Source organism: Hylaeus volcanicus, unplaced genomic scaffold (assembly GCF_026283585.1).
Source record: "Hylaeus volcanicus isolate JK05 unplaced genomic scaffold, UHH_iyHylVolc1.0_haploid 12221, whole genome shotgun sequence".
In the NCBI taxonomy this organism is placed as follows: domain Eukaryota; kingdom Metazoa; phylum Arthropoda; class Insecta; order Hymenoptera; family Colletidae; genus Hylaeus; species Hylaeus volcanicus.
In genome coordinates, this window is record NW_026533163.1 from 734,817 (window position 1) to 761,876 (window position 27,060).

The 27,060-nt window shown below is 32.0% G+C and overlaps 8 protein-coding genes across 25 annotated transcripts; 2 read left to right on the forward strand and 6 right to left on the reverse strand.

The window, feature by feature from the left end:
* Nucleotides 1-2,722: 2,722 nt before the first annotated feature.
* LOC128883303 (tubulin beta chain) lies at nucleotides 2,723-4,469 on the reverse strand. The gene has a single exon (XM_054135512.1). It carries the CDS (start codon nucleotides 4,196-4,198, stop codon nucleotides 2,864-2,866), a length of 1,335 nt encoding a protein of 444 aa, XP_053991487.1. The 5' UTR covers nucleotides 4,199-4,469; the 3' UTR covers nucleotides 2,723-2,863.
* Nucleotides 4,470-4,606: 137 nt separating this feature from the next.
* On the reverse strand, nucleotides 4,607-6,339 carry LOC128883304 (ceramide synthase hyl-1-like). Its single transcript, XM_054135513.1, has 4 exons — nucleotides 5,958-6,339; nucleotides 5,279-5,909; nucleotides 5,089-5,152; nucleotides 4,607-5,028 (listed from the first exon to the last, which is right to left on the reverse strand). Exons 1-4 carry the CDS (start codon nucleotides 6,248-6,250, stop codon nucleotides 4,760-4,762), a joined length of 1,257 nt encoding a protein of 418 aa, XP_053991488.1. The 5' UTR covers nucleotides 6,251-6,339; the 3' UTR covers nucleotides 4,607-4,759.
* Nucleotides 6,340-6,496: 157 nt separating this feature from the next.
* Nucleotides 6,497-9,181, reverse strand: LOC128883383 (uncharacterized). Its single transcript, XM_054135665.1, has 11 exons — nucleotides 8,585-9,181; nucleotides 8,432-8,527; nucleotides 8,257-8,377; nucleotides 8,097-8,206; nucleotides 7,931-8,042; nucleotides 7,703-7,879; nucleotides 7,461-7,601; nucleotides 7,247-7,415; nucleotides 7,030-7,186; nucleotides 6,851-6,970; nucleotides 6,497-6,803 (listed from the first exon to the last, which is right to left on the reverse strand). The coding sequence occupies exons 1-11, from the start codon at nucleotides 8,960-8,962 to the stop codon at nucleotides 6,657-6,659; spliced, it is 1,728 nt and encodes a 575-aa protein (XP_053991640.1). The 5' UTR covers nucleotides 8,963-9,181; the 3' UTR covers nucleotides 6,497-6,656.
* Nucleotides 9,182-10,506: 1,325 nt separating this feature from the next.
* LOC128883251 (uncharacterized) lies at nucleotides 10,507-13,535 on the forward strand. Of its 7 annotated transcripts, none has more exons than XM_054135422.1 (13): nucleotides 10,572-11,042; nucleotides 11,088-11,233; nucleotides 11,296-11,460; nucleotides 11,527-11,618; nucleotides 11,674-11,744; nucleotides 11,916-11,980; nucleotides 12,073-12,220; nucleotides 12,288-12,431; nucleotides 12,482-12,669; nucleotides 12,809-12,857; nucleotides 12,930-13,041; nucleotides 13,089-13,139; nucleotides 13,299-13,535. In XM_054135422.1, exons 3-13 carry the CDS (start codon nucleotides 11,340-11,342, stop codon nucleotides 13,392-13,394), a joined length of 1,137 nt encoding a protein of 378 aa, XP_053991397.1. In that variant the 5' UTR covers nucleotides 10,572-11,042; nucleotides 11,088-11,233; nucleotides 11,296-11,339; the 3' UTR covers nucleotides 13,395-13,535. The 7 variants fall into 7 exon arrangements, with proteins under 7 accessions (XP_053991392.1, XP_053991393.1, XP_053991394.1 ...); XM_054135420.1 differs by having other exon boundaries at nucleotides 11,098-11,233; XM_054135424.1 differs by having other exon boundaries at nucleotides 10,574-10,715; nucleotides 10,808-11,233.
* Nucleotides 13,536-13,642: 107 nt separating this feature from the next.
* Nucleotides 13,643-16,514, reverse strand: LOC128883234 (uncharacterized). Of its 2 annotated transcripts, XM_054135378.1 has the most exons (14): nucleotides 16,252-16,514; nucleotides 16,089-16,200; nucleotides 15,969-15,986; nucleotides 15,789-15,865; nucleotides 15,434-15,508; nucleotides 15,326-15,379; nucleotides 15,041-15,099; nucleotides 14,920-14,993; nucleotides 14,835-14,875; nucleotides 14,564-14,734; nucleotides 14,417-14,483; nucleotides 14,153-14,366; nucleotides 14,023-14,077; nucleotides 13,643-13,965 (listed from the first exon to the last, which is right to left on the reverse strand). In XM_054135378.1, exons 2-14 carry the CDS (start codon nucleotides 16,162-16,164, stop codon nucleotides 13,861-13,863), a joined length of 1,086 nt encoding a protein of 361 aa, XP_053991353.1. In that variant the 5' UTR covers nucleotides 16,165-16,200; nucleotides 16,252-16,514; the 3' UTR covers nucleotides 13,643-13,860. The 2 variants fall into 2 exon arrangements, with proteins under 2 accessions (XP_053991353.1, XP_053991352.1); XM_054135377.1 differs by having other exon boundaries at nucleotides 16,089-16,513.
* Nucleotides 16,515-16,696: 182 nt separating this feature from the next.
* LOC128883353 (uncharacterized) lies at nucleotides 16,697-18,910 on the reverse strand. Of its 3 annotated transcripts, XR_008458862.1 has the most exons (8): nucleotides 18,417-18,910; nucleotides 18,280-18,360; nucleotides 17,937-18,189; nucleotides 17,814-17,887; nucleotides 17,667-17,737; nucleotides 17,192-17,621; nucleotides 17,022-17,079; nucleotides 16,697-16,971 (listed from the first exon to the last, which is right to left on the reverse strand). XR_008458862.1 is itself a non-coding variant. In XM_054135613.1 (6 exons), exons 1-6 carry the CDS (start codon nucleotides 18,777-18,779, stop codon nucleotides 17,546-17,548), a joined length of 918 nt encoding a protein of 305 aa, XP_053991588.1. In that variant the 5' UTR covers nucleotides 18,780-18,910; the 3' UTR covers nucleotides 16,697-17,545. The 3 variants fall into 3 exon arrangements, 1 of the variants encoding a protein (XP_053991588.1); XR_008458861.1 differs by having other exon boundaries at nucleotides 17,022-17,621; XM_054135613.1 differs by having other exon boundaries at nucleotides 16,697-17,621.
* A 435-nt stretch (nucleotides 18,911-19,345) lies between these two features.
* On the forward strand, nucleotides 19,346-24,708 carry LOC128883136 (DNA ligase 1-like). The gene is made up of 27 exons (XM_054135155.1): nucleotides 19,346-19,507; nucleotides 19,564-19,666; nucleotides 19,718-19,802; nucleotides 19,927-19,983; nucleotides 20,041-20,115; nucleotides 20,168-20,677; nucleotides 20,730-20,765; nucleotides 20,841-21,008; nucleotides 21,061-21,202; nucleotides 21,261-21,422; nucleotides 21,482-21,585; nucleotides 21,705-21,868; nucleotides 21,928-22,032; nucleotides 22,123-22,242; nucleotides 22,293-22,389; nucleotides 22,447-22,530; nucleotides 22,798-22,903; nucleotides 22,966-23,044; nucleotides 23,111-23,227; nucleotides 23,292-23,377; nucleotides 23,430-23,486; nucleotides 23,533-23,695; nucleotides 23,765-23,852; nucleotides 23,941-24,089; nucleotides 24,189-24,296; nucleotides 24,358-24,435; nucleotides 24,482-24,708. Exons 1-27 carry the CDS (start codon nucleotides 19,479-19,481, stop codon nucleotides 24,587-24,589), a joined length of 3,180 nt encoding a protein of 1,059 aa, XP_053991130.1. The 5' UTR covers nucleotides 19,346-19,478; the 3' UTR covers nucleotides 24,590-24,708.
* A 144-nt stretch (nucleotides 24,709-24,852) lies between these two features.
* Nucleotides 24,853-27,028, reverse strand: LOC128883137 (uncharacterized). Of its 9 annotated transcripts, none has more exons than XR_008458751.1 (10): nucleotides 26,895-27,028; nucleotides 26,681-26,837; nucleotides 26,489-26,597; nucleotides 26,339-26,418; nucleotides 26,198-26,284; nucleotides 26,109-26,149; nucleotides 26,031-26,058; nucleotides 25,880-25,975; nucleotides 25,751-25,833; nucleotides 24,853-25,682 (listed from the first exon to the last, which is right to left on the reverse strand). XR_008458751.1 is itself a non-coding variant. In XM_054135161.1 (9 exons), the coding sequence occupies exons 1-9, from the start codon at nucleotides 27,002-27,004 to the stop codon at nucleotides 25,813-25,815; spliced, it is 729 nt and encodes a 242-aa protein (XP_053991136.1). In that variant the 5' UTR covers nucleotides 27,005-27,028; the 3' UTR covers nucleotides 24,853-25,812. The 9 variants fall into 9 exon arrangements, 6 of the variants coding, with proteins under 6 accessions (XP_053991136.1, XP_053991135.1, XP_053991134.1 ...); XR_008458750.1 differs by having other exon boundaries at nucleotides 24,853-25,685; XM_054135161.1 differs by having other exon boundaries at nucleotides 24,853-25,833.
* Nucleotides 27,029-27,060: the final 32 nt, after the last annotated feature.

Consider the following 27,060-nt stretch of genomic DNA (forward strand, 5'->3'; position numbering starts at 1 on the left):
AATGCTATAGGAGTGTGTCGACACTCTAAAAAACATGTTATAGGAGAATTGTTTTAGTAAAATATTATTATTTTTTTAAAGTTATATTTATACAAAGTAGTGTAGAACAAAAAAACCATCTATTAACGCAACGGTACGCACAACAGTTAGCGATAAAAAAAGCGTATCCGTTTGAAAGAAAAGATTGTTAAAAGTAAACTACCCATTACCTTCTATAAATTTAACAAAGCAGTCTACATTCTTGAGGTAATAAACTAATAAAATTTTTTTTTAAACAAAAAATTATTTAGACAAACTTTGCATTTTACGACTTGGATGAGCAAGCAATGATTTATATATAAGAGAAGATGTCAAACCCGGACAAGCAAAATAATTTACTGACTTTCGTAAAGAGGAGTTGAAAAAAAAATATTCTTTGGAGAAACATAATAATATATTACTTTTCTCCAAAACACAATAAAAAACAAATTAAATTTTTTTGGAGTCACTGAGATTTTTATTAAGGCCACGGACTGTAGGCATAGTTCTATCTAACAACTTTTCTAAAGCTACTGGTGGTCCCGTTATATCTCTAGGAGTCCTTGCAGTGTCGGTTATTAGTGTCTTTTTTTTATCAACAACTGATATACCTCCATGACGGTGAACACCTACAATAAGAATACTTTACAACAATGCGGAGAAAACTGAACTTATTTACCTGTATAAGTTTGTTTTTCATCAAAAAGTCGAGTAAACTCTGGACACGTACCAGAATAACTTGGGTTTTTGACTTTGATGACATGGTCTACAATGACGTCAAGCGAAGTATTTTTTTTTTTAGCTACAACCTGTAAAGCCTTACAGATAATTTTAATGTCTAATTGTTTTTCCGACATATACTAGGTCCTATACCTCTACAAATTTTGGGTATGTCAAGAAATTCCCGGTTTTATATTTTGTAAAAATAAGATCGGCATCTGTAGCAGTGAAGGTTTTAGTTATTATTTTTGCTTCTTTTAATAATTTGATCCAGGATCGACCAACAAGTTTAGCTTGGTTAGAAAAACCATTAAAAGTGTCGTTTAATGAAGTTGAATCGGATACTTGACATTCTTCCATTTCTTATGATAATAACAGAAGATTTTCAAAATGACACATTGACACGTTTTATTTTGAAGGTTTCTGACGTGTACTTGTTCTGTTTTTCTATAATGAGAGATGACTGGACTGTTTTTATATTGTTTATTTCGAATAAATTTGAACATAATTTTATTTACTGTTTTTAATATCAACAAAAACATTGTAAAGAAAATCTTTGTATTAAATACTAGAAAAAATATATTTACCACACACATATTTATATATCCTGTATCCAACATTGATAAAAGGTACTTGATGAATTTACACACGCACGATCGCAAAATTCAACTATTCCCTTTATAGTAAGTCTGGAATACAGGCTGGTGGGGCTTTGACAGGTATTTGATAAATCTACAAAAAACAAGGAAGATAAAGTTTTTTTTTCTGTTATTTGAACCAACAACCTGAAAACACGGGGATACAAATGCTTCAATGTCACTTAATTGATAGCCTTCTAGTTGTGTTTTATAACGTTCTAAATATTCTTTTGGTTGTAGCGTATTAGGAAAACGGAAAAATTTATGTCCCCCATTTTGTGTTTCGCGAGGCAATAAATTATTATAATTTTGATTTTTTACATTATTAGTTAAGGGAAGACACCTGGGATTGAAAGCGTGTGTTGTTGTCTCCGTTCTCTGATAGAAACGGAAAGGAATATATTAATTATTGTTTAAAAAAACGGATTCATTTTCTTTTACTATTAAGCTTCATTCGTCTTACACGTCATCTTTTAAAACTCTTACATTAGGTTGATAATTATTAGACATTGTGGATTGTAAAACGATTTCCTGAGCAGGGAATGGCTCATCAATAATATTGTCAAAACATTCAGTGTGTGAATTGACTGTTTCAAAAATACAACTTAATGGAACAAAAAACTTCTCCGTTGTACATCTGTTTCCTCTTCTTTCACGTAAACATCGACAACGAGCTTCTTCTAAATAATTTCTAAAACGAAAGAAATATTGCACATAACATAGCATAGTCTGGCACTGTTTCACTCTAAATTTCTCTGATATAAAATCCAGTGTTGTGTTGGTCGTAAATAAAATTCCCAACGAAGTTCTTCCATAGATAAATTGATGCCTGGAAATAAATATTAACTCTTTAGTTTTTAATTTAAATAAATTCGCTATGAATTGCGTTTCACTTTACTTTTTTTTCAAGGGTGTTCGTCAAGTTTTTCTACCACTTACCATAAAAAAGAGGTTCTAGGTTCTCCCCATCCCAAATAGCTTAATACAACAATCAAGATAATGTTCTACACATTCTAGGAAACTTACGAGAACCTTTCCATATGAGTTGGTCCCATGAATTTTCTAATAAACTTAGAGTTGTTGTTGCGAAATTTTCCTGTTTAGTGTGACTCTTATTCTCATGAAGGTTTCGACATTGGGAACCAAATGCACAGCGCCCTTGCAAGTAGTATCGGCAAACCCTCATGTATGCGACTGACTAGCATTATCAGATAAAAGCAGAACGTTCTAAATGAACCGTTTAATTTTTTTGTTCGCAATAATACTTATGCATGTTTTTTTAAAATAATTTATAAAGAACAAAATTCTTTCGTGTAAATTATACATTGTACAGGTTAAATAATATATACTGAGTCTTAATAAATAAATTTTCATTATATTTAATTTCAAAATAAATAAAAAACGCTACGATACAATCGTAAAAAATTACATATTTGATTTTGGACTCAACTGAATTTTTTTTTTTACTGAAAAATTTTTTTTTAAAATTATCCTTCTAATTCATCTGCTTCATCATAATAACCCTCATCATCTCCAGTTGCTTCTTGATATTGCTGATATTCAGCAACAAGATCATTCATATTCGACTCTGCTTCAGTAAACTCAAGTTCATCCATTCCTTCACCAATATACCAATGAAGAAAAGCTTTACGACGAAACATTAATGTGAATTGCTCAGACACTCGTTTAAACATATCCTGAATAGCCGTGGAATTACCAACAAATGTAACAGACATTTTTAATCCTTTTGGTGGAATATCGCATACAGACGATTTGATATTATTAGGAATCCATTCAACAAAATAGGAGGCTTGTTTATTTTGAACACTTAACATTTGCTCATCTACTTCTTTAGTCGACATACGACCACGGAACATAGCTGAGGCTGTTAAATAACGACCGTGGCGTGGATCCGCAGCACACATCATATTACGAGGAGAAAACATTTGTTGAGTGAGTTCAGATACACTAAGTGACCGATACATTTGGGATCCTCGTGAAGTAAGAGGTGCAAAGCCAATCATAAAGAAATGAAGACGAGGAAAAGGTATAAGATTAACGGCCAGTTTACGCAAATCACTATTGAGTTGACCAGGAAAACGTAAACAACATGTGACACCTGACATTGTTGCTGAAACAAGATGATTTAAATCTCCATAAGTTGGTGTTGCAAGTTTTAATGTATGAAAGCAAATGTCATAGAGAGCTTCATTGTCAATCACTTGAACTTCGTCAGCATTTTCAACAAGTTGATGTACGGAAAGTGTTGCATTATAAGGTTCGACAACAGTATCAGATACTTTTGGAGAAGGAAACACCGAAAATGTTTCCATAATGCGATCTGGATATTCTTCTCGAATCTTACTGATCATAAGTGTTCCCATACCACTACCAGTACCACCTCCCAAGGAATGAGTGATTTGAAAACCCTGTAAACAATCGCAGCCCTCTGCTTCTTTCCTTACTACGTCCATAACAGAATCCATAAGTTCAGCTCCTTCAGTATAATGCCCTTTAGCCCAATTGTTACCAGCGCCAGATTGCCCAAAAACAAAATTATCTGGGCGAAATAATTGTCCAAATTGTCCTGCGCGAACTGAATCCATTGTTCCTGGTTCTAGATCCATAAGTATTGCTCTAGGAACATAACGACCGCCTGTTGCTTCATTGTAAAATACATTAATACGCTCAATTTGAAGATCGGATTCCCCTTTATAAGTGCCAGATGGATCTATACCATGTTCGTCAGAAATAACTTCCCAAAACTTTGCACCTATTTGATTTCCACATTGACCACCTTGAACGTGAATAATTTCTCTCATACTGGAATATGATTATGTAAAAAACCTTTTTTCTTTATTAAATAGAAAACTGAAATTTTCTGTAGTATTTATAAAAGTATGCCTTTTTTTTTCTCGACAGGAGCAAAGATTAACAGCTTTGCTGCACAAATACTTGCAATTTTTATTTTTTTAATTAAAAAAATCTTCCTATTTGTTTTTTACTAAAATTCAACGGTATTGTCTTCTTTTTTTTTTTTTTGTTATCTTCTTTATAAAAGCATCGACGCGGAAGCTGAAATTTTTATCTGATACCTTTTATGGGATACAGGACCCTACTAGGCTTTCTGTTTTTACTTTGTTAGTAGTTTGTTATTGTTATAAAAAATTTTAGCCACATTGTTCTGTTCTTCGTCAAACTTGGACATGGAATTTTTTATAAAAAAAAAACATATTGTTGTGTTAGGTTAATTTTTAAATTTTTTTCATTACTCAAAAAAAGAATGAATTTCAACAAAAAGAAACTCGATATTATATCACATAAATTTATTCTATATAAAAAAAAACATTTTGTACTTTTTTTCAAGTCAATAAATATAGTTTTTATTCCTGATGACAATTAGTTTTTTTACTTCTACGTGTAGAAACTTCTTCTTGGCTACTTTGGGTGCAATCAGTATCATAAACAGGTGCTCGAACGCCTGGTAAACTACTTAGTTGCGTTGGCTTATTGCACATTCCAACATAAGATTTATGTTTTTGCGACGTGGTCACATTAGCTGTGTCACATGTATGTATTCGTTTATCATCGGCATCATCATCATCATCATCATCATCATCATCATCATCACTTCGGATGTCTTTCGTTTTCTCTACAGCATGGTATAATGTTAAAACTATTAGCGGATTGGTTTTGAATTTGTAGTGCTTACCATTTTTATTTTGCAAGCGTAGTGCCACTTTCAAAATAAGTGCAAACCAAAAAATATGTAGTACCTAAAGGAAATTAAAATTTGTAGTATTAAAAAAAAAAAGTAAGATTCAACACAAAAAGTTAAAAATGAAGAAAGGATAAAATTCGAGCAAAAAAAATAAAAAAAAAAAGAAATTGAAAATGCTTACTTGTAATATACTAAGACAAGCTGGTAACATCAAACCTCCGGGAATTTGCCAGTGAGATGTCACTAAACGTTGAGTCCAATCAGTCCACAAGCGTGTATCAAAAGCGGGTCTCAAACAAAAAGATGGGAAAAATATTAAGCGCGATACAAAAAAAATAAACGAGAAGAGTAAAAATATTGGAGAAATTAAATAGGAAAACTTTTTCATGTAAAACAAGCACTTAACAAGGTATAAAAAGATATCAGCTATATCATGAGTAATAAGAATGACACAACCGATTCTCCAAAAACTGAGGGTATAAGAGGCCAAAAGTAAAGCACTTGTTATTCCATGATGAAGTAACAATGCATAAAAATCGGATCGATAGGTTTCAAACCACAAAAAGATAGCACAAGATGTCCAAAATGAAAATTCCATTATATAATAAAGTCGTACAAGAGGAGACATAATTAAAAAAGGCCACCCGGAGCTTTTCTTAATAGCAATTTCGGCTGAGGTAGGAAACCAGAACCATTTCGAATCAAAGTTTCTAAAAAGCATGCGCGTCCAACCAGGGTTATCAGGTGACATAGCCTCCATACTAAGCACATATAATCCAAATAAAAAAGAACAAGTGTGCCAACATGTATACCTAGGAAAAAATGAAAAATAATTAAAAAAAAATTGAATAAAATATTACCAAAAATTTTCATGAAATTTTAACGATTTATTTGGAATGACATAATTTTTAAAAACTAAACGTGCTAGGCTTGGAAAATTTTTCCATGATTTTTTATGCACTCCAGACACCATTATGCGAACAATACATATAATACAAAATAAAATAGCTGCTGTTTTTATATCTTCTTTAATATTTAAATCAGGTTTTAAAAGGTATTGAGTATAAAAAGAAGCATTACCATTTCGAACCTCTTCAACAGCCTTCAAGGCAATATCAAAACGATGCACTAGTGGCTCATAAGCGGTAGTCATTCTGTGGCCCGTTTTTTTAAAAAAAAAAACTAGGTTGATGTGATATTAGTTTTATAAAAAAAAATGAATTGTAAACCTTAGACTTTCGGTTAAAATGGATTAACAAAAATAAAAAAAAAACTAGGATAATAATTACATGAATGAGTAAGGCAAATTGTTCTGCATGTTTTTATTGTTACTCTAGAGAAGGAATGGAACTACAAATGTGTAGGGATTAAGCTCAAATATATCCCCATTAAAATTTTTTTAATTTCTGTATCTCGATCTACCGTTGCTAATGTTGATTTGATTGTGCAAATAATTCAATGTATAAAAAAAATGAAATTCTAAATTGTTGGATGGTGTATTCTTTTGGTTGTAATTAGGCTTTTCGAGAATCAAAAGTATAAAAACGAAATGTAGAGATTTAGTATGTTATATTACAGACATTGACAAGGTTAGAGCCAAGATCAATATATAGGTACTCATTTTCGGAAATTTGACCAGGGGAACAAAACCAGCAGGTAGATTGCCAGAAAGTTGCATATGCTACTGTTGCATCGGATAGTAAAACCTTTAAAAAAAAAATTAAACAAAACAAAAATAAACATATTGACGCACAATATTAGGAAGTGAAGATAGCTGTAGCATGAAATCGTAACCTATAGCAATGCGTAAAACGTGAGGGCTACGGTAAGGTAGGGGGTAGAGATGACCTTGACCAATAATAAGGGGTGGAATCTAATTGAATGAAAGATTAAAGTGATGATGTTTTAGATAAAATAGGAGTTTGGTATTACTGCTTTACAAAGTTCTGTTGAAGTAGGATAAAGTGATTGCTCAAATGATACTCCTAACGCTAATTTAAAAATGTCAATATCTTGAATTAAATCATGACGGCACACAACAAGACTTTTATCCACTTGGTTTTTGTCGTCTTCGGACATAACGTGAAACCTAATGCAACACCATTTTTGGACACATCTTTAAATGTAACTGACAACAAAAAACATATACCAAGCTGGATTAGAACCTAAAATAATTTCTATATAGTCATCCAAATCTTTTAACATGTCGTGGTAAGGATATGTTACCATTGCTTCAAGTAAGGGAAATTTTGGTAAGAATTTGGCACCAGCGTCATTTTTTCCAGGAACCAACACAAGTTTCACCTTATTAGACATAGCTATCATATCATTATTTTAAGACAGTCAAGCTCTAGTTTTATTACTGTTTTTCCATTGGGAAATCCATAATTGTAAATTGTCAAACAATTCCCGAAATCCCTCCACGTAATTAGATTGATTGAAAACGTTATAACCTCTTGAATGAAATTCACCTGTTAAAATAATTCCTGATAAATTGGAAGGATCTAAACGCCAATAACAAGATAATTTTAATATAGAGTATGTTTTAGTAAGAAGAATCAATTTGTGAATGTCTAGCACAAAAATACGTATAAATTTCTCTTACCATAACGCATTAAAACGTTATAAATTTTAGAAATTACGTGACTTTGATCAAGCTGGCATATGCCAAAAACAAGCCAGTCACAATTTCTTATCGACTCAGTGGATAATTGAGTCGCACAATTCCCAATATTTTTTTTTTGGCATACGGAATCGGATTTCATGATATTAAATTCTTCATCTTTTAAAAAAATAAAAAAAAAGAAATTTTGTTGGTCATTTTAATACTTACTAAATGGTAAGTGTGATACGTTTTTTACAAAAAGAATGTCGTTGTCAGTTGTTATATCTCCAGTAATAACAACCATATTAGAATCTAAATACAACTGATCTTTTGGTTTCCACTGCAACAATATAGTATCCCTTTACTCAACTCGCGTCTATTCACAATTACAAACCTTAGAAATATCTAGTAAATAACTTTGTGACCCATCCTCTAGCATCCATTCAAAATCCAGCAAGGATTCCTTTCGTTTTAAACAAAGTGTTCCGAAAACAGATACATCACCTATGACCATTAGGAGTGAAGAAATTTTTACGAACAAAGATATGGTTTACCTGTGAGACCTTTAGCACACTGAGCTGGTCGAACGATTAAACGTTCTCCGTGTGTTAAAGATAATTGTTGAACAGCTTGTATTTCTGACCACCAAATGATATTAGGGCATGCTTTGAGTCGCTACCAGCATAATAATATATATTTTAAAAAATATGAGGCATTTTTCGTTTGTACGTTCACAGCACGATTATAACGGTGTTGGTAAGTTGTGTAGTACACTGTGGAATCAGGAATAAGGCATTTCTTCCTATCGTCAACTTGTGTATATTTCTATTATCAGAATCACGTAATTTTTTTTTTATAAGAAAAGAACACAAAACCATCGACCTGATTTTGAGAATCCCAAATATATTGATGTATGTCTTGAAAACAATCAAGTACTTTAATCAAAATGTTTTTCCTCTTATTTTGTAAAATATAAATTGCTTTTTTTAAAGTTATATGAACAAGATTAAATGATTCGGCTGTTCGATAAAAATGATCAATCACCGAATCGACAAGTGTTCCATTAACAAAAGCTTTCTTTAACAAATAATCGACAGCGTCTTCGTCTAAGGTAATACCATTTTGCTGAAAAATTTTTAATAAAGACTGTCGAATGGTTTCTGCATTGAAAGATTTTAAAACGTCAGGTGGCTCTTCCACAGAGCGTGGTTGTGGTAAAGGTGTATCAATTGAAGAGAGGATAGGATCGTCATTCCCCATTTTTGTTTTCAATTCTCGTTAACGTGAGTCAAGTTGAAAATCACGCTACAGTAGAGCCTCTATTTTTTTTAACAAATTGTGTTTTCTATAACTTTGGCGTATCTATTTCGTGATTTAATAAAACAAAATGATAACCTGATGATTTTGTGTTTCAAATAATAAAAAATATTTTCTTTAGCATTGTATCATATCAATCATACAGGTTGTAATAGAGTTTCAAATCTTCTACAAACTGCTAACTTTCAAGGAATTGCTTAGTGGTTCCCAGCTTCTTCACAGGAAAAACAGTAACGTGTGTGATGTTTCAATCAATGCGTTTCATAAAATTGTGACATTTTATGATAAGAAACTAAATCAACCGTTTCTTGTAATTTTTGAAAAAAAAATTATACCACCACTCAAAATTCTTCAATATTTTGTAAGCGATGTTAAATGTATAAGAAGACGTTAATAAAGAATCCATGCAACAAAAATCTTGATTGAAATGACACTTGTTCGTACGCATTCTGTGTTTCTTTTTTTAACAATATCAAAATTGTTTATTCACACATCATTATCATCAATGTGGATATTTTTTTTTTTTTTTCAAAGTTTCAATTCAAACGAAGCTCAAGAGCTGGATCTTATCCATTTTAGCAAGATTTTAAAACTACTATACATATACTTTATTCTAAACTTGATATATTTTTCCTTGCATACAACTTGTCAATTCTTGGGGAATACATTTGTGTATAACTCTTACCATCGTGTAGAATTTGGCTTTCATTTCTTTTTTATGAAGAAATTGTTTTTTCAATTCACAACACACGACATGTAAAAAATGTAAGTGACCTATTCCTTTTTTAAACGAATAGATTACTACTGACTTTGGTACAAATGTTTTACGCGTCATGTCGCACGTTGACTTTGAATCACTTTAATTTTGCTTTAATTATGAAAATGTTCGTACGTGCTAAAGAAAAATTTGGTTAGATTTTCGTGGAACGGTTTAACAAAAAATTCTTTTAAAAATACTTTTGTTAAACAAAATATGTTTCGTTCTCTTGTTAAAACTCAAGTCGTATTTTTGATTAAAACAATAGACCTCTTGCTGGTTGTAGAAAGTTCGCACATAGTAGCTTTAGCACATTTTTATAGAGGGAGCAAAAAGGTGTTAACGCCTTGTCAAAAGTTATTCTTATCCCACCATAATAATTGATGCTATAAAATTGTTCCACAAGCATTGGTGTATGACACTAAGATGCTTTTAAGTACACAAAAATGAATTCAGCAAGAATTAAGTGAATTTTATCTTTAAAGCAGCTTGTGAACAATAGAAAATCCGTTGACATTAATGTGCACCACCAGCGTGAACTAAATTAAAGACATTTTGTTATCGGGAGTTTTAAAAAAGACAAAATTTTCGTCACTGTCAAAATAAGATTTAGGTACAAGAGACATGATTTCTTATGTTTGAGGTATCGCCTAGCATGTATTTATAAGCACCCTCTCGAAACCTGCAAAACAAGAAGATTGCATGAAGTCGACGTCGACCATTCCAAAATTCTAAAATTTATTTTAACGACGTTCATGCTAGTATCAATTGCAATTCTTTCTACAAGCGGAAGTGTGCTTCTTTATCACCCATTCAATTCTAAAAGTAAACGGGAAGAAATTGAGTATTTCGGCAAGCAAATTATTGCCTCAAGTTCCATTGGAAAGAAATCTCCGATTGTTAAGTTAAATGATTATCTGTTTTTATATACATTCCAAGGTTCGTTTGTTAAACATGTATCGAAATGTTTATTTTTAAAATTCTAAACTCAATTTTGTAATCAATTTGTTACCAATAGTTTTAACAAGTAGGCAGAATGTGTAGAGGTGGAAACAAAGTGGATGCTTTTTTAAAATAAACCTAGGCTTTGCTTATTTAAAATTTTTTTTAAAAAAATTTAATGCTTTTAAATAACATAGACGTTGGTTATGAATTGACTGTCGTAGTGACACAATAAAAAAATAAAATAAAATAATAGTTTAATACATTAATCAACGTGGGCGTATTGAGTTAAATGTTCTTGGATTGCTAGTTGAATTCAAATATGTGAGCAAGGTGTATTAAAATCACTTGGTATATATTAAAATAAAGTTATTTACAGTTTGACAGTTTTTCCGGTTTACTGTACTCTAATGAATGCCTCAGTGATGTGCTTGATAGCAACTTGTGGCGTGACAAGATTTTGCCTAACGACTTGAAAAGTCGTGTACCGTAGTATTGTCAGTAAAGCAAAACATGTTAGAATAGAAATGAAAAACAGTAGCTCAAGTATATGAAAGATGCTTTTTATCTATAACAGGAGATGTTGTTTTGGTGGGTACTACGCAAAAGAATTCGAATGCCATGCTTATTTTAACGACATTGAAAAAACTACTGGAAGTCGTCACGTTACATTGCCAAACTTCCCACTTGAATGAAGAAATTATAAAAAATAATTTTATTTCATTATATGAATTATTTGATGGTAGAATACATATTTACTACATATGACAGACTTTTTTTAACAATGCACGTTACAATACATTTATAGAAGCACTTCCCTTTGGTTTACCACAAACTCTCAATTATTCAGTTTTGAAAAAATATCTTGATTGTTGTAACAAACAATTTTTAGAAACACTGGTAATTTTTATATCTTGTAAATGTCTTGATAATGTTATTTTATTCCTGCTTTTAGGGTCATCGACAATTACGGCGTTTAACTTTGCAAACAACGGGTCCCGTTTCGTGGCGTGTTGAAGGTATTCTGTAAGTTATACTTTTGTTTTTTGCGATTCGGGTTACCACTCTTAGTCATGCTGACTTATTAGCCATGTAGAACTATTTTTTTTCTTTTTCTTCTACTCATGATACATTCAAAATGCTAAAGCGTGGCAATTAGGATTTTATTGATTTCAATTTTTATGTTTTTCTTGATAGGCATAAAAAAAACCAACTATGTTTAAACATTGTAGAATACGTGAATATTCAGGTGTCTCAGAAAGGTAATTTTTTTTTTGTAACGCTAGTCTTGTTATATTAAAAATGTAGAAAGATAAGCTTACTATAATTATCAGTTAATGTGAAAATGTATTAGGAGAAATATTGTCAAGAGATGTGTTTGGTCAATTGTTGATAAAATCAAACCTTTCAGGACTTCCTCAGTGCCACATCAATATAAACGCAATTTGTGATATACCCAATCTTGCTTTGTTATGCCAAGAAACTGGTGATTCAGTCAACGTGTATGTTGTGTTTCTTAATGAATAAACGTTTCAAGTTAAACAATAATAACGAATGTTTCTTTCTCAGCGGAGAGGCAGTGGGGAGGAATCAGTTAAAAAAAATTCGTTTAACAAATGTTTGTTTTCATCAATGCGTAAATTTGGCGTCTTTCCACACTAAGGATCCAACAATTAGCTTCATACCTCCCGATGGTGAATTTGAACTCATGTCGTACGCAATTCCTAATAGTTTACTCTTTAAAATTCATCAAGTGTTTCCAGATATGCTGTGACAAAAAATATTTTCATTCCTTTCCAGGTCTTTTTCATTAAATATGAAATAACCTCCACTTTCTTCGCGTTTCATATAAAATTATCTTCCACATATTCAAAGTGTCTCTTTGCGTTACCTGTTTGCTTATATGTACCATGTCCTGAATCGTCTGTTCAAGCTCAAATTTCCGTTTCAAGTTAGTAGTAGGATAAATATTTAGCATTTTTAACGAATTGGGGGAGGTGTCAGTTTACTTTTTTACATTTAGCAATGAATGTTTCCAAAATTTTGTGTATTCAAATGTCTTTTGTGTTGATTCAACAACTGCCCTATAGATTATGGTGAAGCCTATTTTAATGATGCCGAGCGTAGTATTTCATGGAAGTAAGCTTTGTTGTTATTAAAAAACAAGACATTTTAAATTGACGAACTGTTTTCATTTTACTTCTTTTACAGAATTCGTAAATTTCCAGGAAAATGCCAAGCATCTTTAAAGGCTACTGTTAAATTATTATCTGTTATTAATGAGAAAAACTCGATGCGCCAACCTGTTACCTTAAATTTTAAAGTCGTTTCGTCATTACATACCACAATTTTTATTAAAATGTTTCTTAGGTGCCAATGTTTACTGCTTCCGGCCTTGGTATAGAATCTCTTCAAATTTTTGTATGTTTTTATGAAAATGTGCAGTGGCAGTAACTTCTGCTTGTACAACAACTTTAGTATGAAAGTAGCTTAATGCAAACAAAAAGTTTCATGAATCCTAATTCACCATAAATAAAAATGAAATCTTTAAACGATAGGTGGTTTTTTGTTTTTTGTTAGGAAAAATCATATTTTCCAGTCTGTCAAAAAATTCGATATACTACACAGTCCGGTGTGTGTCATTACAATATACATGCTTCTGGAGAACCGTCGTAGTAAAATGTATAGCTTTTGTTACCTTTTTACTTTCACTTTAACATGAACGTAAAAAATTTTAAAAGTTTAGTGGTCGTTTTTTGTTGTAGAAAAAACACCTGTAAATAGAGAAACAAAATCGTAATACAAACAAAATATAAGAGTGCGGTGAATTTGAGTAAGGCTGATTACATCAATAGTAACATTTTCTTAACCACGTTTCCACATATCTTCACTATTAATGAATCAAAAAAAAACTTTGATTATTTAGAATTAGAAATTATGATATTATTTATTAACTTTAATAATAACGACAAGTAAAAAAAATGCGTGTCACATACAGCAAGACCAGGTTTTTTCATATAAAAATATTTTTTAATATAAACGAATGTATGGAAAGACGTCGGAAACTCCACAGGTTAGGTCAATGGAAGCGCCTGCGCTCTTTACCACTATCGAAAAAAAAACTTCCAATGCAGGATTGAAATCATACTAATTTAAGAATATCTTTTATAATAATTTTCCAGATGATTTCAATAGCCACTTCAATGCAAATTAAATAAATGACAATCCATTCTAACCGATGACCATGCTGACATTAAAAACAACTCGAGTTTTTTACTAAAATCAAGAATTATCATAGAATCACCTGAATTGTTAACTCATCATTAAGCATATCATATAAATCTTTAATAATGTCAAGTCTGAACACATAAAAAAAAAACGGAGAGGAACGTACTTGTGCATGTTAAGCAATCAGAATTAAACTCAGTTTCTACCGCTGATTTAAAATTTCCACTCTCTTAGGTATTTCCAAATAACGTCTGCATGATGAGTAGTGATGGGCGTATTCATCAAAATCCCAAAATATATCAGGAGTATCTAAAATATCTGTATGAAGATTAATATAAAAACGACTTGTAAATAATTCTCCTATACGACGACTAATATCTTTCCGCGTCGAATTGACTTTTCCAGTGACCGCAAGACTTTCTACGCAATCACTAATTTTTTACAGTGGGGATTCACACCAATAAAAAAACCTGGTATGGCTCGGGTTCTTTCAATTGTCTCGTCAACATTGGATTCAAAATAAGCGAGTTTCACACACTAAGAGAAAAGAAATGAAAAAATTTAATGCCACACACACACACACACACACACACACAAACAAACAAAAAAAAACACACTTGAGCAAAGGCATAAGAATACCCAAGTTTTTCAAACATATCATCCGTGACAATATGAATAGTATCTTGACGTATACCTTGTTTATCATCTAAAGCGAAATTCATTTCATCTTCTTCATATTTTCTTTGATAAGGTTTTTTTTGAAAATGACGCAGTAAATTTAAAACTTTCTAAAGTCAACGTGTTTTTGAAATAAGGCTCATAGTACGCATTTTTTTACAATCGAAACAACGAAACACAAATAAGAGTCCCACACAAAAAAAAACATACCACACGATTTTCAAGAGTTAAATTCCAGGCCACTACACAACCTAGAACGTTCAATGGATGGTAAGCAGTAAGAAAATTTCAGTACCAAACTTGAACAAAAATAATGTATGCTTCTCAAACGCTTTGCAATATAGGACTTCACTATATGCTGTTACTAACCTAGCAACAAATTATAACAGTAAGAAAAGCAATAAAAAAAAATTTACGTTAAAATGGAGGGATCAAAATATCCCTCGTGATACGCTGCTTGAAGATCATCGAAGACCTAGATGAAAAACAAAAGGGATTTATCAAAATAAAAATGTAGACTTTCTGGTTTTATAAATGAAGCGTCATTGATAGTGCAAAACAATTTATTATATTGTCACACAATAACTCGTGAGGCACCATGATTGAAAGTGCAAAGACGTAAAGAAAAGACATTGAAATGCCGTTGAATTGGAGCAATACCACATGAAACAATTTCTTATTTGAACCTGTAAATTGCTTACATATTCATGCGAGCAGCAGCAAGCCCAGACTGTTCCCTGTGTTTTTATTTCAGCCTATGACAACAAAAACGTTGCACAATTTTTTTTCAAAAAATATTTTCTGCTCACCAAACGATCTAAAACACCTTTTTTTATATCTGCTCTTTTTCTTATGTTACGAAATAACCGACGTCCATCTCTGTTCTACATGGACCACAAAATAAATTGACAATAAGTTGTAAAGTTTTAATAAAACAAAGAATCACAAATTGTTAAATAAAGTCACTACATTACTTTGTTTCAACTGTTCTTCAATATACTACCAGTAAGAATTTAAAAAAAGTTTAATAAAAAAAATAGACAAGTATTAGAAAAAAAGAAAATAAAACTCGTTTACTATAAACTTTAGTACTGTTAAGTATTATTGATCACATTTTTACAAATACGCGTAACGAGGAAAAGAAAAAATAATGCGTTTACGTACTCCTGTATCAGAAAAATACTCATTATTTTGATTACAAATAACTCTCAAACTCGTACACCCAGACTCTCCGTTCACTCCTACAAGCAACAGTTGAAATAAAATTAATAGTGATTTGACGAGTATCCGTGTTAGGCTTTCATAGCTTCCGCGAAAGCCACACGCTGAATAAACGATCTCCACCTTTTTGATTTTTTTTCTCTAAAAAATTAATGTAAGGAGAATCTACTTTATAAAACCAATTCAGTATAGAACACGCACATCACCCAGCAATTTTTTAATGAGCTGTTTTTAAAATATTACCTTGACACTCTTTGGACATAGTGTTGGGTAACGACATTTTCGTGCCCTGCAGCAATGTATAGGGGGTTGTTTTCATGATTTCCAAATTAAAAAAGCTTTTTAACAAGGGAGCCTTTCACAATATAAATTTGGAAAATAACAAACCTAGGCACTACTTTTTTACTTAAAAGTAACAGAAACGTAAGACAGTTTCTAACAAGAAACAATTAGATACACTAAATATTTAAGTCATCCTTCCGTAGAACACTTGGGCTCGAGTGGATGTTAGGTTTCATTAAAAAAAACTATGCACGCTTCACTAGAAGCATATAAAAAAAATGTTCTTTCATTTAAGTCTGTAGCCAAAAAAAAAAATAGAATTGACGCAGATCAAGTTAGTTTTTACTTTGATTAAATAAAAAAGTTTCATTTATTTCAATCGAACGAAGCGCAAGGTTTACAATTTTTTTCTAATGTGATTATACTTTTTATTTTGTAAACAACAAACACCTGAATGATTTCTAGAGGAAGAATAAATCATTTGGCTATTATAAAACATAGCGAGTAATTATTTATGTGTCGTACTATAAATTGTGCGTTTAGAACAAATCAATACTGCGTACGCTTTTCTTTAAGCCTTTTTGTTTTGTACAATTTTTTTTTTACATCGAGTTGTGCATGTACAATGAAGGTTTCGCTCGGAACTTATTTCTATACCAAAAAAAAAAGTATGGAATTCATTTTTAAGGTTAAGGTTTTTTGACATGCTAACAATCTTTGTCCAGGCTTATTCACAAATTCAGTAACATAGGTTCCACAACTTGATCCGAGCTTATTAAATAGAACGCAATACATATTATAATTTAGGGTTTAAAATTGTTCTCATGGTGACTTATTTAAATATCTGACGTAGTTTTAAAAGTATATTTTTAATTTTTGGACAAAAAAATATACCAATTATGTTGCTTTTTTGAATTCTTGGTTTCATCACACACGACTTTTCTCGTTGGCGCTAAATAATATAGACAAACATTCATTAGAGAGGCTCGGAAAACTGGTAGGTTACTTATAATTTATGTGCGCAAATATTTAAAACAAAGTAAAATTTTTCAAATTCTTTTTACTTAAAATGGCTTCGTAAAAAAACAGTTTTCTTAAAAACTGTTATGATTGAAATTAGAGAATATGCACTCTCCTAGCATCTTCAAGGATAGAATCGTTATTTAATTTTACTCCATTATTTAAATAAAACACTAGACTCTATTAAAAGATAATAATTTGTAAAAACATGTATCCAAATTCATTGAAACACTCTGTGAATAATTAATTTCAAAGTCATATGGTCTGTAAAAACTTGCTCGATAAACGGTACAGATTGTTTGAAATTTGGTAATAATATTTAGCAAGGTCTAAATACTTTAAAAAGCGTTTAAACAAGATTGTATGTTGAAGTAATTTCGATGATTCATTTGCTTTATTTATTTGGTTGGGGGAATAAACACATCCGTAAACATGATACGAGTCGGACGTATAGTAGCCTGTTTGTTATCAAGCCTAGAGAATAACTTAAACAATAATGTTTTGAAATAAAGTACTCACCTATCAATATAATCTCCCCAATCAGCAACCAGGTTTGTATACGTTGTATTAAAAGCGAAAGCACGGTGAGGCTTTTTCGTTTAGAGTGTTTTGAAAAGAGTAAGCAAGTAAAACATAAAAGGGAAAAAAAATGTTGGTTATTATTACCTGTTCGTGAAAAGGAATAGGAAACGTTTTAGTATTTCGATTGTTTTTTCCATAAGGAATTAAATCGAATGTCCCTGGAATTTTTTTTTTTTTCGCAGAGGCAACACAAATAAACAAACTTACACGTCTTGGGTGTGGTTATATTGGAGTTTTCCAATGGAACAACAATGTATGAGCACAGTTTGGCAAATCCTGCATCACAGTCCTCCGTGTGTTTTGAAGCGTTTTGCAATGCTGTTTCCCAAAGTTTAGATAACCTTTCGTGATCTGCTTGGTAATTTCGTCTTCTATACTGATCATCGTCCATTTGCGTATTAAAAAAGCCGGAATCTTCTGACTCTTTTACTAGTTGTAATGTTCGGTTTCTTTTCATATCCTGGAAATTATTACAGCAATTTACAGAAGAGAGCATGAACACATTGTGATCACGGTGATTAAGCGAACAAAAATAAAAAAATTAACTTACCATAAGCGACTGATACCAACGGCTTAATCCAATATTGATTGTTTGAATAGTAAAAAAAAAAGATGTAAAGTAGATAATTTTCTAAAAAAGAATTTAAAACATGACATGGTTTTAGTTAGTGTACCTAGGCAACTAACCAAACGAATATCAGGATTATGTCTAACAAGAAAATTTTTATAAGGTAACCATAGAATGTTTAAAACAAAGGATTTGCTGGTTAAAAAAGAGTCCTGAAATAATTTCTCAATATAAGGACGTATACCACGAATCCATAAAAGAAAACCAGTATATATCGGGTGTTCCCAATAGTATTGATTGTCCAATATTTCGGGCGCCCATCGATGTTGAGCAGCGGTATTTTTCCAATTAGTTTTAGAACCCGTGGAAAACGCACGTTGACAAGACGGCTTTGTTTGAAATTTTCGGTAAGCATGGTAGGTAGGAAGGCGTTGAAGAAATCGGCCGGCATTGATGAATCGCACGATTCCTGAGAATCTCATATCCAAACAAATTATATAAAACAAAATGAATCGGTACGCCAAGTGAAAATTATTTTATTGTATTTGTTAGTATAGCAACCATAGACTAGTTAAACATAATTATTGTTGACAAAGCTATTTTTGAATCGTCACTAGATAAGGCTTTTAGCATTCTATATGTCTTATAGTTATTTTAATAAAATTCAGAGTAATATATACAGGAATTAACAATGTAGGAATGGATGCTTTGTTATCGTTTTATTGATGTAAACTTGGTATAATTTTTACAGGTATAACACACAAAAACTTGAGAGAACAAGATATTTTTTTTGAACTTTATGGTTCAGCTTATCCTTGTACGATTTCGCAATAGGCAGAATTCAAGAAAATGTTTTGAGACCTCAAATTGTGTAGTAATGGTACAAAGACAAGGAAGTTATTGTCTGATGCGTCTAGCCGTAACCTGTTTTAACAGGTTTTGGTGTATTAAACTATTTTTTGTTATGCTTCATTAATAAAATTATGGTAACTAATATAACTCTGTAGTATTAAGGTACTTACGTTAATTATAATGAAAATACTTGCAGAGCATTCTTTGATTAAAAAAAAATAAAAGTAGCTTGTTTCTTTCAATTCGAGCGATAGATATTTTCGTACAATCGCTTTTGTACTTGTCGACCTTAACCATTCAGTAAGGTTCAAGTCTAAGATTGTTGTGCCATGAAGCCAAGAGTCAGCACAACCCTTTTGTACGTTTTTGTTTTTACAACTTAAACATTTTATAGACACAAAAATTTGTCTCTAGTGATTTTTTTACTTCGTCATCTTTAAAAATTAAGGAATGTGAGAAATCAATAACAAGTCAGCCTTCTAATCTTGTTGAGGAAACGTCTGGGTTTAAAAGAAATGTAATCATTTTGTTTCTTGCGTTTCCTCATGCGCTTTCCCTTTTGTTGTAGAATCCGAACGCCAGTGCTTCACAAAACGACACTTTAAAAGTTACGACCGCTTCAGATGTAAATCATACGTCATTCAAAGGATCAGGTGCGCGATTTGTATGGTCTATAATGTTTCAGTAACAAAAAAAAGTACTGTTTTTTTAGTAAAGTATAACTAAAAATGTATTTTGTTTATTGCGTTAACTTTGTACATATCGCTTGTTGATCAGATGTTACTGTTAAAAACAGTTCTGTCATAAAACGGAGACGTTTTTCAACACGTATATGTTAGTGATTCCAAACACATTTGTGTGAATAAAGCATTTGCGTTTTGATATTGTTAGTATCATGTGACAACGAAGATTCTTCCAATTACGATGTTTTATCCGGTGTCATCAATTCCACCGGTTTATTTAAAGGTTTTTTTAAAATATTTTTTGTGTCGCATAAACGTTGATTTTATTTTATAAGATACCTCATTATGTGAAAACAACAAGTTAAGCGAGATCATGGAACAAGAGCTTAATCTTACAGGTTCTAAAAATCGAACACCACCGGGAGGCAAATGCAATTTGGATTCTTCCATGCGCCAACATGGCATTTCTTCTATCACTTCACCGGCGGATCAAGAAATGCTAGCTAAAGGATTCAAAGAAAAATTGATATCACCTAGCAGAACAATAGAGTTATCGTCTAGTATGGATGTTTCCTTAGCACTCTTAGATACAGCAGGCCCTCATCGGCAAAATAGTGGTTTATCAGCGCAAGATGATCCAACACCCATTCCTATACCGCGTAAATCCCATTCAACAAGTGACTCCCTTCAATTTTCTTCTTTTGGTTTTGGTAACAACACAAATCCTAGTTCTGTAACTCCTTTCAAATTAACGTCGGTTTCTCCTCCAAATACTAATGATATTCGAACACCTTTACGAAGTACAAGTGTAAAGGTGCCTTCAACAATTTCAAATAAAGAATCAAGTATTTTTTTTGACTTTCAATGAACGATGAATTAATAACCTGTTTAAAATAGGGACTCATGACGGTCATTCAGACATTTTAAACGAAGGTATGACTTTCAATGACAATTCGTTCGTATTATGTTAAAGTGGTGTTTTATGTATTACTCATAAATCATGCCAAGATGAGTGTTTTCTTCCATTGGCATCTCCTTCGGTCAAGTCGCCTTGCGATACTACTTTAAAAAAAACCTTGCTTTTAAATCTTGCTACTACATCTGAAAACGATAATTGTAAAGTTACAGAACACGATTCATTTTTTTATAGTGATGGTAATATTAAAAATACGTCTGGTAAGATACAGTGAGCTTAATGCGATACAAACTAAAACAAGTAACGTTCTAGTTGGAACCTTGTTTGGAACCGTATCCGTCAACCCACGCACCCCTCCATGTGACACAATGGTCTCTCCTTTCTTTGACCCTGCGTCTGTTGATAGCTCCACTTTTTTACAGCAAAATGAACTGGATAAGACTCATTCTGTGAAGTAAATTTTAAGGTTTATATGTATAATAAAACTACGTTTTTGTCTTTTCAATTTTTAGATTCTCTTGTATAGCTAATATATTCAATACGATTGAAGCCCTTAAAGGATCTGGTAGTGGGTCCAAAAAAAAAGTTGTTGTTGCATTAACTAATATTGTTCGACTGCTTCTTTGGCACTCTCCTACGGATATTATACCATTAACCTACTTTTGTTTGAATAAGTAAATGTTAATTTTCATAATACAATATCTATGGGACAAACAATATATTGTTTTTAAAGAGTAGCTCCTGTGTATATGAATGTGGAAATGGGTATTGGAGAAGGTCTTCTTTTGAAAATTGTTACTGAAGTATATGGCCGATCTGAAAAAAGTGTAAAAGCGGGTAGGCTACAAAAACATTTACATTAAGACTGAAACGTGAATCTAGAAACATAGTGGTTTTAAATTTATTTGTATTTTATATAATTTTTTACTTTGATCTCAATTTTTAATTATTTAAAGATTTAATGAAGCATGAAGATTTAGGACGTGTTGCTGAACTGAGTCGATCTAAAATGCGTGTTCTGTTTCGGCCGCGTCCCTTGACGATTTCCTCAGTTTTTTCTGAGTTGAGAAATTTATCAGATATAAGCGGCACTACAGCTCAAACAAAAAAAAAAGAAAAGGTCATTTTACAAAAACCTGACCCTTCCAAATTTGTCAAATCTATTGCATTTAACGTTAGATAAAACGAATGCTTGTTGCAGCAGAAGGAAGTGAAGCAAAATTTATTATAAGATTTTTGCAAGGAAAAATGCGTTTGGGTGTACAAATGGCAACCATTTATCAGGTAAATTTTTTTTTTCATAGTTTCACAAACATAGTAAAACATTTATTGTAAGTTAACGCGGAAAATTTAATAAACCTTGTGACGTTGTAGTCTTTGGCATATGCTTTTGTTTTAACGATTCCTAAACCGGATCCTGAACTGGCTTTCAATCAGGAGTACGAAGGCTGTAGCGATGTGCGACGTCGTTCTACTAACACGTTACTTGGATCGGTGCAATACTTATTCTGAGTTTTCTTATCTATGATTGTTGTTCCCGTTAGAATGTTGAAAAGGCATTAATCGAAATGGAGGCTGCTGTACGAACAGCTTTTTCCCAAGCATCTAATATTGAATTCGTTATTAAAAATCTTTTTAAAGGTCAGTACGGAAAAAAAATTATAATGTCAATCCAAACATATAATTTTTTTTTAATAGGAGAAAAGCCTGATCAATTGAAAGATTCCTGTGTCGTACAACCAGGAATCCCCGTACAACCAATGTTAGCTAAACCTACTAAAGGTAACATTAAACAAAAACCCATCACCTCGATATAACAACATCGATATATTTTATAAGAATGTACTCGTACTTCTTCCCTACAATCTAATTAGTTTTAAATGAAACATATCTAAAATCTCTCTCGGCAACATCGCATTTTTAATATAGCGTATCAGTTGTATTCTAAAATAATGTTTTCATAAGTCGATCTTGTTAATTTAATTTGATGGTGACTTTAGTGTATGTTCTTCTTTGTGAGCCTAAATAAGTAAGAAATTGTTGGTTTAGGTTTGGAAGAAATTTTTTCTCGTTTCTCAAATTGTGAATTTACCTGTGAATATAAATATGACGGAGAAAGAGCTCAAATACACTTAAAAAGTGATGGAGATGTCGTGTAAAGTTTTAAAATTAATGCCTTCAGTGAGAAGTTTTATTCAAGTACAATGTTCTTGTCAGAATATTCTCACGTAATCTGGAAACAATAACTCAAAAATATCCAGATGTCGTGGCACTTATGAAGAGCTGTATTAAACAAGTACATGCGGTTGTGGAAAAAGGCTTCTTAACACTATTTTTGCTTTTACTTTTTGAAATAACTTAGAATGTTCAAGATTATATTGTAGACTCTGAGATTGTAGCCTTCAACTGTGACACGGAACGTATATTACCTTTCCAAGTTTTATCAACACGAAAAAAAAAAAATGTCGATAACTCAATTGTACTGGTGTATTCATGACCTAATTGTATGTAAAACATTTTTTGCCAAATTTCGTTAACTGTAGGAATCAAAAGTAAAAGTTTGCATTTTTGTTTTTGATTGTTTATATCTTAACAAAGAAAGTCTTTTGAAAAAGCCGCTTATTGAAAGGTATACTGTCGCCTTTTTTTGAAATAAAAAGCAACGGAAAACAATTTTTTAGACGCAGCTATCTTCAAGAGTTACTTATTGAAATTCCTAACCAAGTACAATTTGCAAGGTACAGTGTATTCCACAAAAGAATTATGTTCATATGATTTTCTCAGTCACAAAGAAATGAATTTGCTCGAAGACGTCGATGCGTTTCTACAAGAAGCCATGGAATCCAATTGTGAAGGCTTAATGATCAAAACCCTAAAAGATTCCGCATCATACGAACCTTCGAAGCGGTCGTTTAATTGGCTCAAATTAAAGAAAGATTATCTTGATGTACGACATAGTCTCTATCTTTTTGTCTACGACCTTACTCTTTAAATCTGAATTGGGCCCCATTCTTAGAATATAACAGACACTTTAGATCTTGTTTTGATGGGAGCGTACGCTGGACGAGGAAAGCGTTCAAAAGTTTTCGGTGCTTTTCTACTGGGTACACTAAATTATTCCGAGTTTGTAATAACCACATATAGAAAAACATTGGGTTGTTTGTTTGTGTTTCTGTGTGCGCGTTTAAATAGGTTGTTATAATGAGAACGAAGATACTTTCCAAACGATTTGCAAAACAGGGACAGGATTTTCTGACGATCAACTTCATGAATTTTATCAAGAACTTCAAGAACACACAATTGCAATAAAACATACTGGATATCATGTTCATGAAAAAATGGTATCAGAATGTTTTTTTTTAATCTTTTCTAAGAAAAAACCTAGAAACTAAAGACTTATGTTTCTGACAGTTGTTTTAATTTTTATTAATGTTTTGTAGACTCCTGATGTTTGGTTTTCTCCACGTGTTGTATGGGAAGTTCGAGCCGCAGATTTATCTATTTCACCGGTTCACACCGCTTCCAGCGGCGTCAACAATTTTTTAAAAGTGACAACTCTTGCTAGTTTTATAGAAATGTTTTGATACTCATTTTTTACGTGTACTATAGGGAATAGGCTTAAGATTTCCTCGTTTTATTAGGGTTCGTCCAGATAAAACTCCTGAGCAAGCCACATCGGCAAATCAGGTAAATGCATTACAATACAATCAAAGCAAGCGTCCCTTATTTTTAGGTCATGGAAATGTATTTGAATCAAGCATCTAACAAAAAAACTACCAACAAGTTGAGTAAATTATCAAGAGACGATTATCTATCTGAAAATGATGAAATTGAAAATTGAACCGATGGACTATTGTACAAAAGTAGAATTGGTTTTTATTCTTTTTGCTATTGTATGGGAGTTTTTTTTAAACCGTTTTTCTAACGCACAACTAGAAAAATCGTAGACTTTTTTGAAAATACGTTCTCAACACCGGCGAGTTTAGTGTATGAGAAATATGCAACATCATTGACTACAATGATTTAATTTTATTGAATAAAGTCATAAGCACTGCAAAGCGCCAAAAAGTTTTAAAATTTTTTCCCAAAACATGTCTGCACTTTACACAACAATATCAATCAACTATTATTTTATGGATACAAACAAGAAAATGATGCTGCTATTTTATTTAACGATATGAAACTGTGGCATTCTTTAAAATAAGAGTTCGAGATATTCTTTACCCTTGGAATGACTGAACTTCATCACACGTTTAAATTATAAAAATTAAGCCAATTTTCGCATTGTTTATAAAGAATTCCGTGAAAACTTTTTACCTCTTATTTGTTAATGTATATCAAAAGACTTATTCTTTTGAAATATAGCACACCAAAGGAAAAGATGATAAAGGAGACGGACGCCTTGAGAAATCATTAACTAGCCTATAATAACGTTTTCAGTTAAGCATTTAAAATTACAACTCGACGGTGATTAAATCAGCGGCTGAAGGTCTTATGACGATTTTTTAGATAACTCGTTCAAAAAGTTGAATAACTGTGAAACGAGCTGGTTTCGAAATTGCTTAATACACTCAAGTTGTAACACAATACGATGTAAAGTCGCTCCCTCTGTTTTATTAACAAAACACCATAAAGTATTTATTTGGACTGCGAATACGATGCTCAGATATTTTTTAAGCAAAGTATGAAAAAACTTTTTTTCAATTTTCTTCTTTACAATTTTATAAGACTTTATTTGATGCAAACGACGAAACTTCTTCTCGCAGCATTTCTTTAAATAGACGCGGGTAACATGGCATGGGGATGCTCGAATGATATAATTGACTTGTGTATGTCGACGATAAACAGTTCTATGTGGAAGAGTACCTGAAACGCCTAATATTTGAAGTAAAGAGTTTTCTATTGTCTTCCAAAAAGAAATAAAGAAACATTTTCTGCTAACATTATTAACATTCGAAATGCATGGATGACATATAGGTGAATGAAATAAGTTAAATGCTACATTTGCAAGGGCACCGATCCACACCGTTACTACTGACAAGTTCCACGACCAGCTGTTTTGCTTCAACGGATACCATAAAGAAGCTAATGTTTCAGTGGACACCGTTTTTTTTTCAATTTGGCACCCTACTGTTCTATTTGAAGCTGAATGGTAAAAATGAAAGCGTCCTGAACGATTTAAATAACCTTCCAAAAAACAGACTAAATTTTTTTCAAAGAGATAATTCTACAATGTCAATTGAATAAATGTATCACAAATACAATATGAAAAGCTCAGTTACCAGATCAAGTAATTGTAAATTTCGAGGCCTACGACATGAAAGAAAAAGTGTAAAAAGTCGAAGCACTGTGAAACGTACAGATAGTATATAATAGTTTTAGCAAGATGTTTTTCAAGCATCTAACCAAAACAACAGAAACTTTTTTTTTTCAAATATTGGTACATTACCTGAAACCCTAAATGTATAATATTTTCAAGACTTATAATAGTTTTTTTACAGTATTTCGGACCTCCCCAAGGAGGAGACAAGAAAGTCTGAAGGAAAAAAATAGGTTTTAGGTGATATCCTAAATTGAGGGTTAAACTGACTATATCAAAAAAGTCATTGCATTCACGAAACGGTAACCGGGTCGTATCCGCCAGAACACAATCCAGTTGACTTGAAACGCCTGATTTGGTTTAATCGTTAAAATGAATAAATCATGATTTCTCATGGTATACGCAACAGATATAATTTACCGTACACTTGACTGTTATGTTGAACTTTCAGTAAACATTGGAAAGAAGAATCCATTCCAATAACAAAACCTTGTGTAAATTTAGAAAATTGTATAGCGTTTCCGCCTATCTAATTTCCATAGTAAAATACGCACAAAAACATAAGTTTTTAGTTGAAATTGTCATCTGCGAAGTCGATAAAGTTTATTTTACCCCACAAAACGCGTCAAAAACCAGAGAGTGACTCGGATTGTTATATGAAAAAAAAGCGTCACTGTAATGAGCAGAAGGCAAGTCCCGAAACCCGTTTCTTAAAGATTCTGCTCTCAAAGCGATAAGAGAAGCAACATCCTCAGGCGTAACTGAATACCTTTCATTGTTCGGGTCAACTCAAAAGTTAAGCCATCAACAGATGGATTTCGCGTACCACATGTCTTTTCCAACTTTAACACCTTCTTTGAACTTATGAAATAAACTGTTCTCCCTTTCCCTTGAATTCCATGATGACGTTGTCAAACAACAGTTTTCAAACAACATGAAACAGTTTTAACAATGTCTAGTGCTAAAATCTAACCGTTCTGCTTCCACAAGAA

Excerpts from the sequence above, each read along its gene's own strand:
- LOC128883303 (XM_054135512.1), bottom strand. The coding sequence starts at position 4,198 with ATGAGAGAAATTATTCACGTTCAAGGTGGTCAATGTGGAAATCAAATA.
- LOC128883304 (XM_054135513.1), bottom strand. The coding sequence starts at position 6,250 with ATGACTACCGCTTATGAGCCACTAGTGCATCGTTTTGATATTGCCTTG. Across the intron at positions 5,910-5,957 it reads AAATTTCATGAAAATTTTTG|GTATACATGTTGGCACACTT; the intron begins GTAATATTTTAT and ends ATTTTTTCCTAG. Across the intron at positions 5,029-5,088 it reads ACGCTTGCAAAATAAAAATG|AGAAAACGAAAGACATCCGA; the intron begins GTAAGCACTACA and ends ACCATGCTGTAG.
- LOC128883383 (XM_054135665.1), bottom strand. The coding sequence starts at position 8,962 with ATGGGGAATGACGATCCTATCCTCTCTTCAATTGATACACCTTTACCA. Across the intron at positions 7,602-7,702 it reads TAACGTTTTAATGCGTTATG|ATCCTTCCAATTTATCAGGA; the intron begins GTAAGAGAAATT and ends ATTGGCGTTTAG. Across the intron at positions 7,187-7,246 it reads TTAGGTTCTAATCCAGCTTG|GTTTCACGTTATGTCCGAAG; the intron begins GTATATGTTTTT and ends GTGTTGCATTAG.
- LOC128883251 (XM_054135417.1), top strand. The coding sequence starts at position 10,532 with ATGCTAGTATCAATTGCAATTCTTTCTACAAGCGGAAGTGTGCTTCTT. Across the intron at positions 12,670-12,808 it reads AGCTCAAATTTCCGTTTCAA|ATTATGGTGAAGCCTATTTT; the intron begins GTTAGTAGTAGG and ends ACTGCCCTATAG. Across the intron at positions 12,858-12,929 it reads GAGCGTAGTATTTCATGGAA|AATTCGTAAATTTCCAGGAA; the intron begins GTAAGCTTTGTT and ends CTTCTTTTACAG.
- LOC128883234 (XM_054135378.1), bottom strand. The coding sequence starts at position 16,164 with ATGAAAACAACCCCCTATACATTGCTGCAGGGCACGAAAATGTCGTTA. Across the intron at positions 14,735-14,834 it reads TAACTCTTGAAAATCGTGTG|AAAGTTTTAAATTTACTGCG; the intron begins GTATGTTTTTTT and ends CGTTGACTTTAG. Across the intron at positions 14,484-14,563 it reads ATTCTTATGCCTTTGCTCAA|TGTGTGAAACTCGCTTATTT; the intron begins GTGTGTTTTTTT and ends CTTTTCTCTTAG.
- LOC128883353 (XM_054135613.1), bottom strand. The coding sequence starts at position 18,779 with ATGAGATTCTCAGGAATCGTGCGATTCATCAATGCCGGCCGATTTCTT. Across the intron at positions 17,738-17,813 it reads CTATTCCTTTTCACGAACAG|CCTCACCGTGCTTTCGCTTT; the intron begins GTAATAATAACC and ends TAAACGAAAAAG. Across the intron at positions 17,622-17,666 it reads TGGGGAGATTATATTGATAG|GCTTGATAACAAACAGGCTA; the intron begins GTGAGTACTTTA and ends GTTATTCTCTAG.
- LOC128883136 (XM_054135155.1), top strand. The coding sequence starts at position 19,479 with ATGAAGCCAAGAGTCAGCACAACCCTTTT. Across the intron at positions 22,033-22,122 it reads AAATGGCAACCATTTATCAG|TCTTTGGCATATGCTTTTGT; the intron begins GTAAATTTTTTT and ends GTGACGTTGTAG. Across the intron at positions 23,487-23,532 it reads AACCAAGTACAATTTGCAAG|TCACAAAGAAATGAATTTGC; the intron begins GTACAGTGTATT and ends TGATTTTCTCAG.
- LOC128883137 (XM_054135156.1), bottom strand. The coding sequence starts at position 27,004 with ATGTTGTTTGAAAACTGTTGTTTGACAACGTCATCATGGAATTCAAGG. Across the intron at positions 26,598-26,680 it reads TTTTTGACGCGTTTTGTGGG|ATAGGCGGAAACGCTATACA; the intron begins GTAAAATAAACT and ends TATGGAAATTAG. Across the intron at positions 26,419-26,488 it reads ACATAACAGTCAAGTGTACG|GCGTTTCAAGTCAACTGGAT; the intron begins GTAAATTATATC and ends AAACCAAATCAG.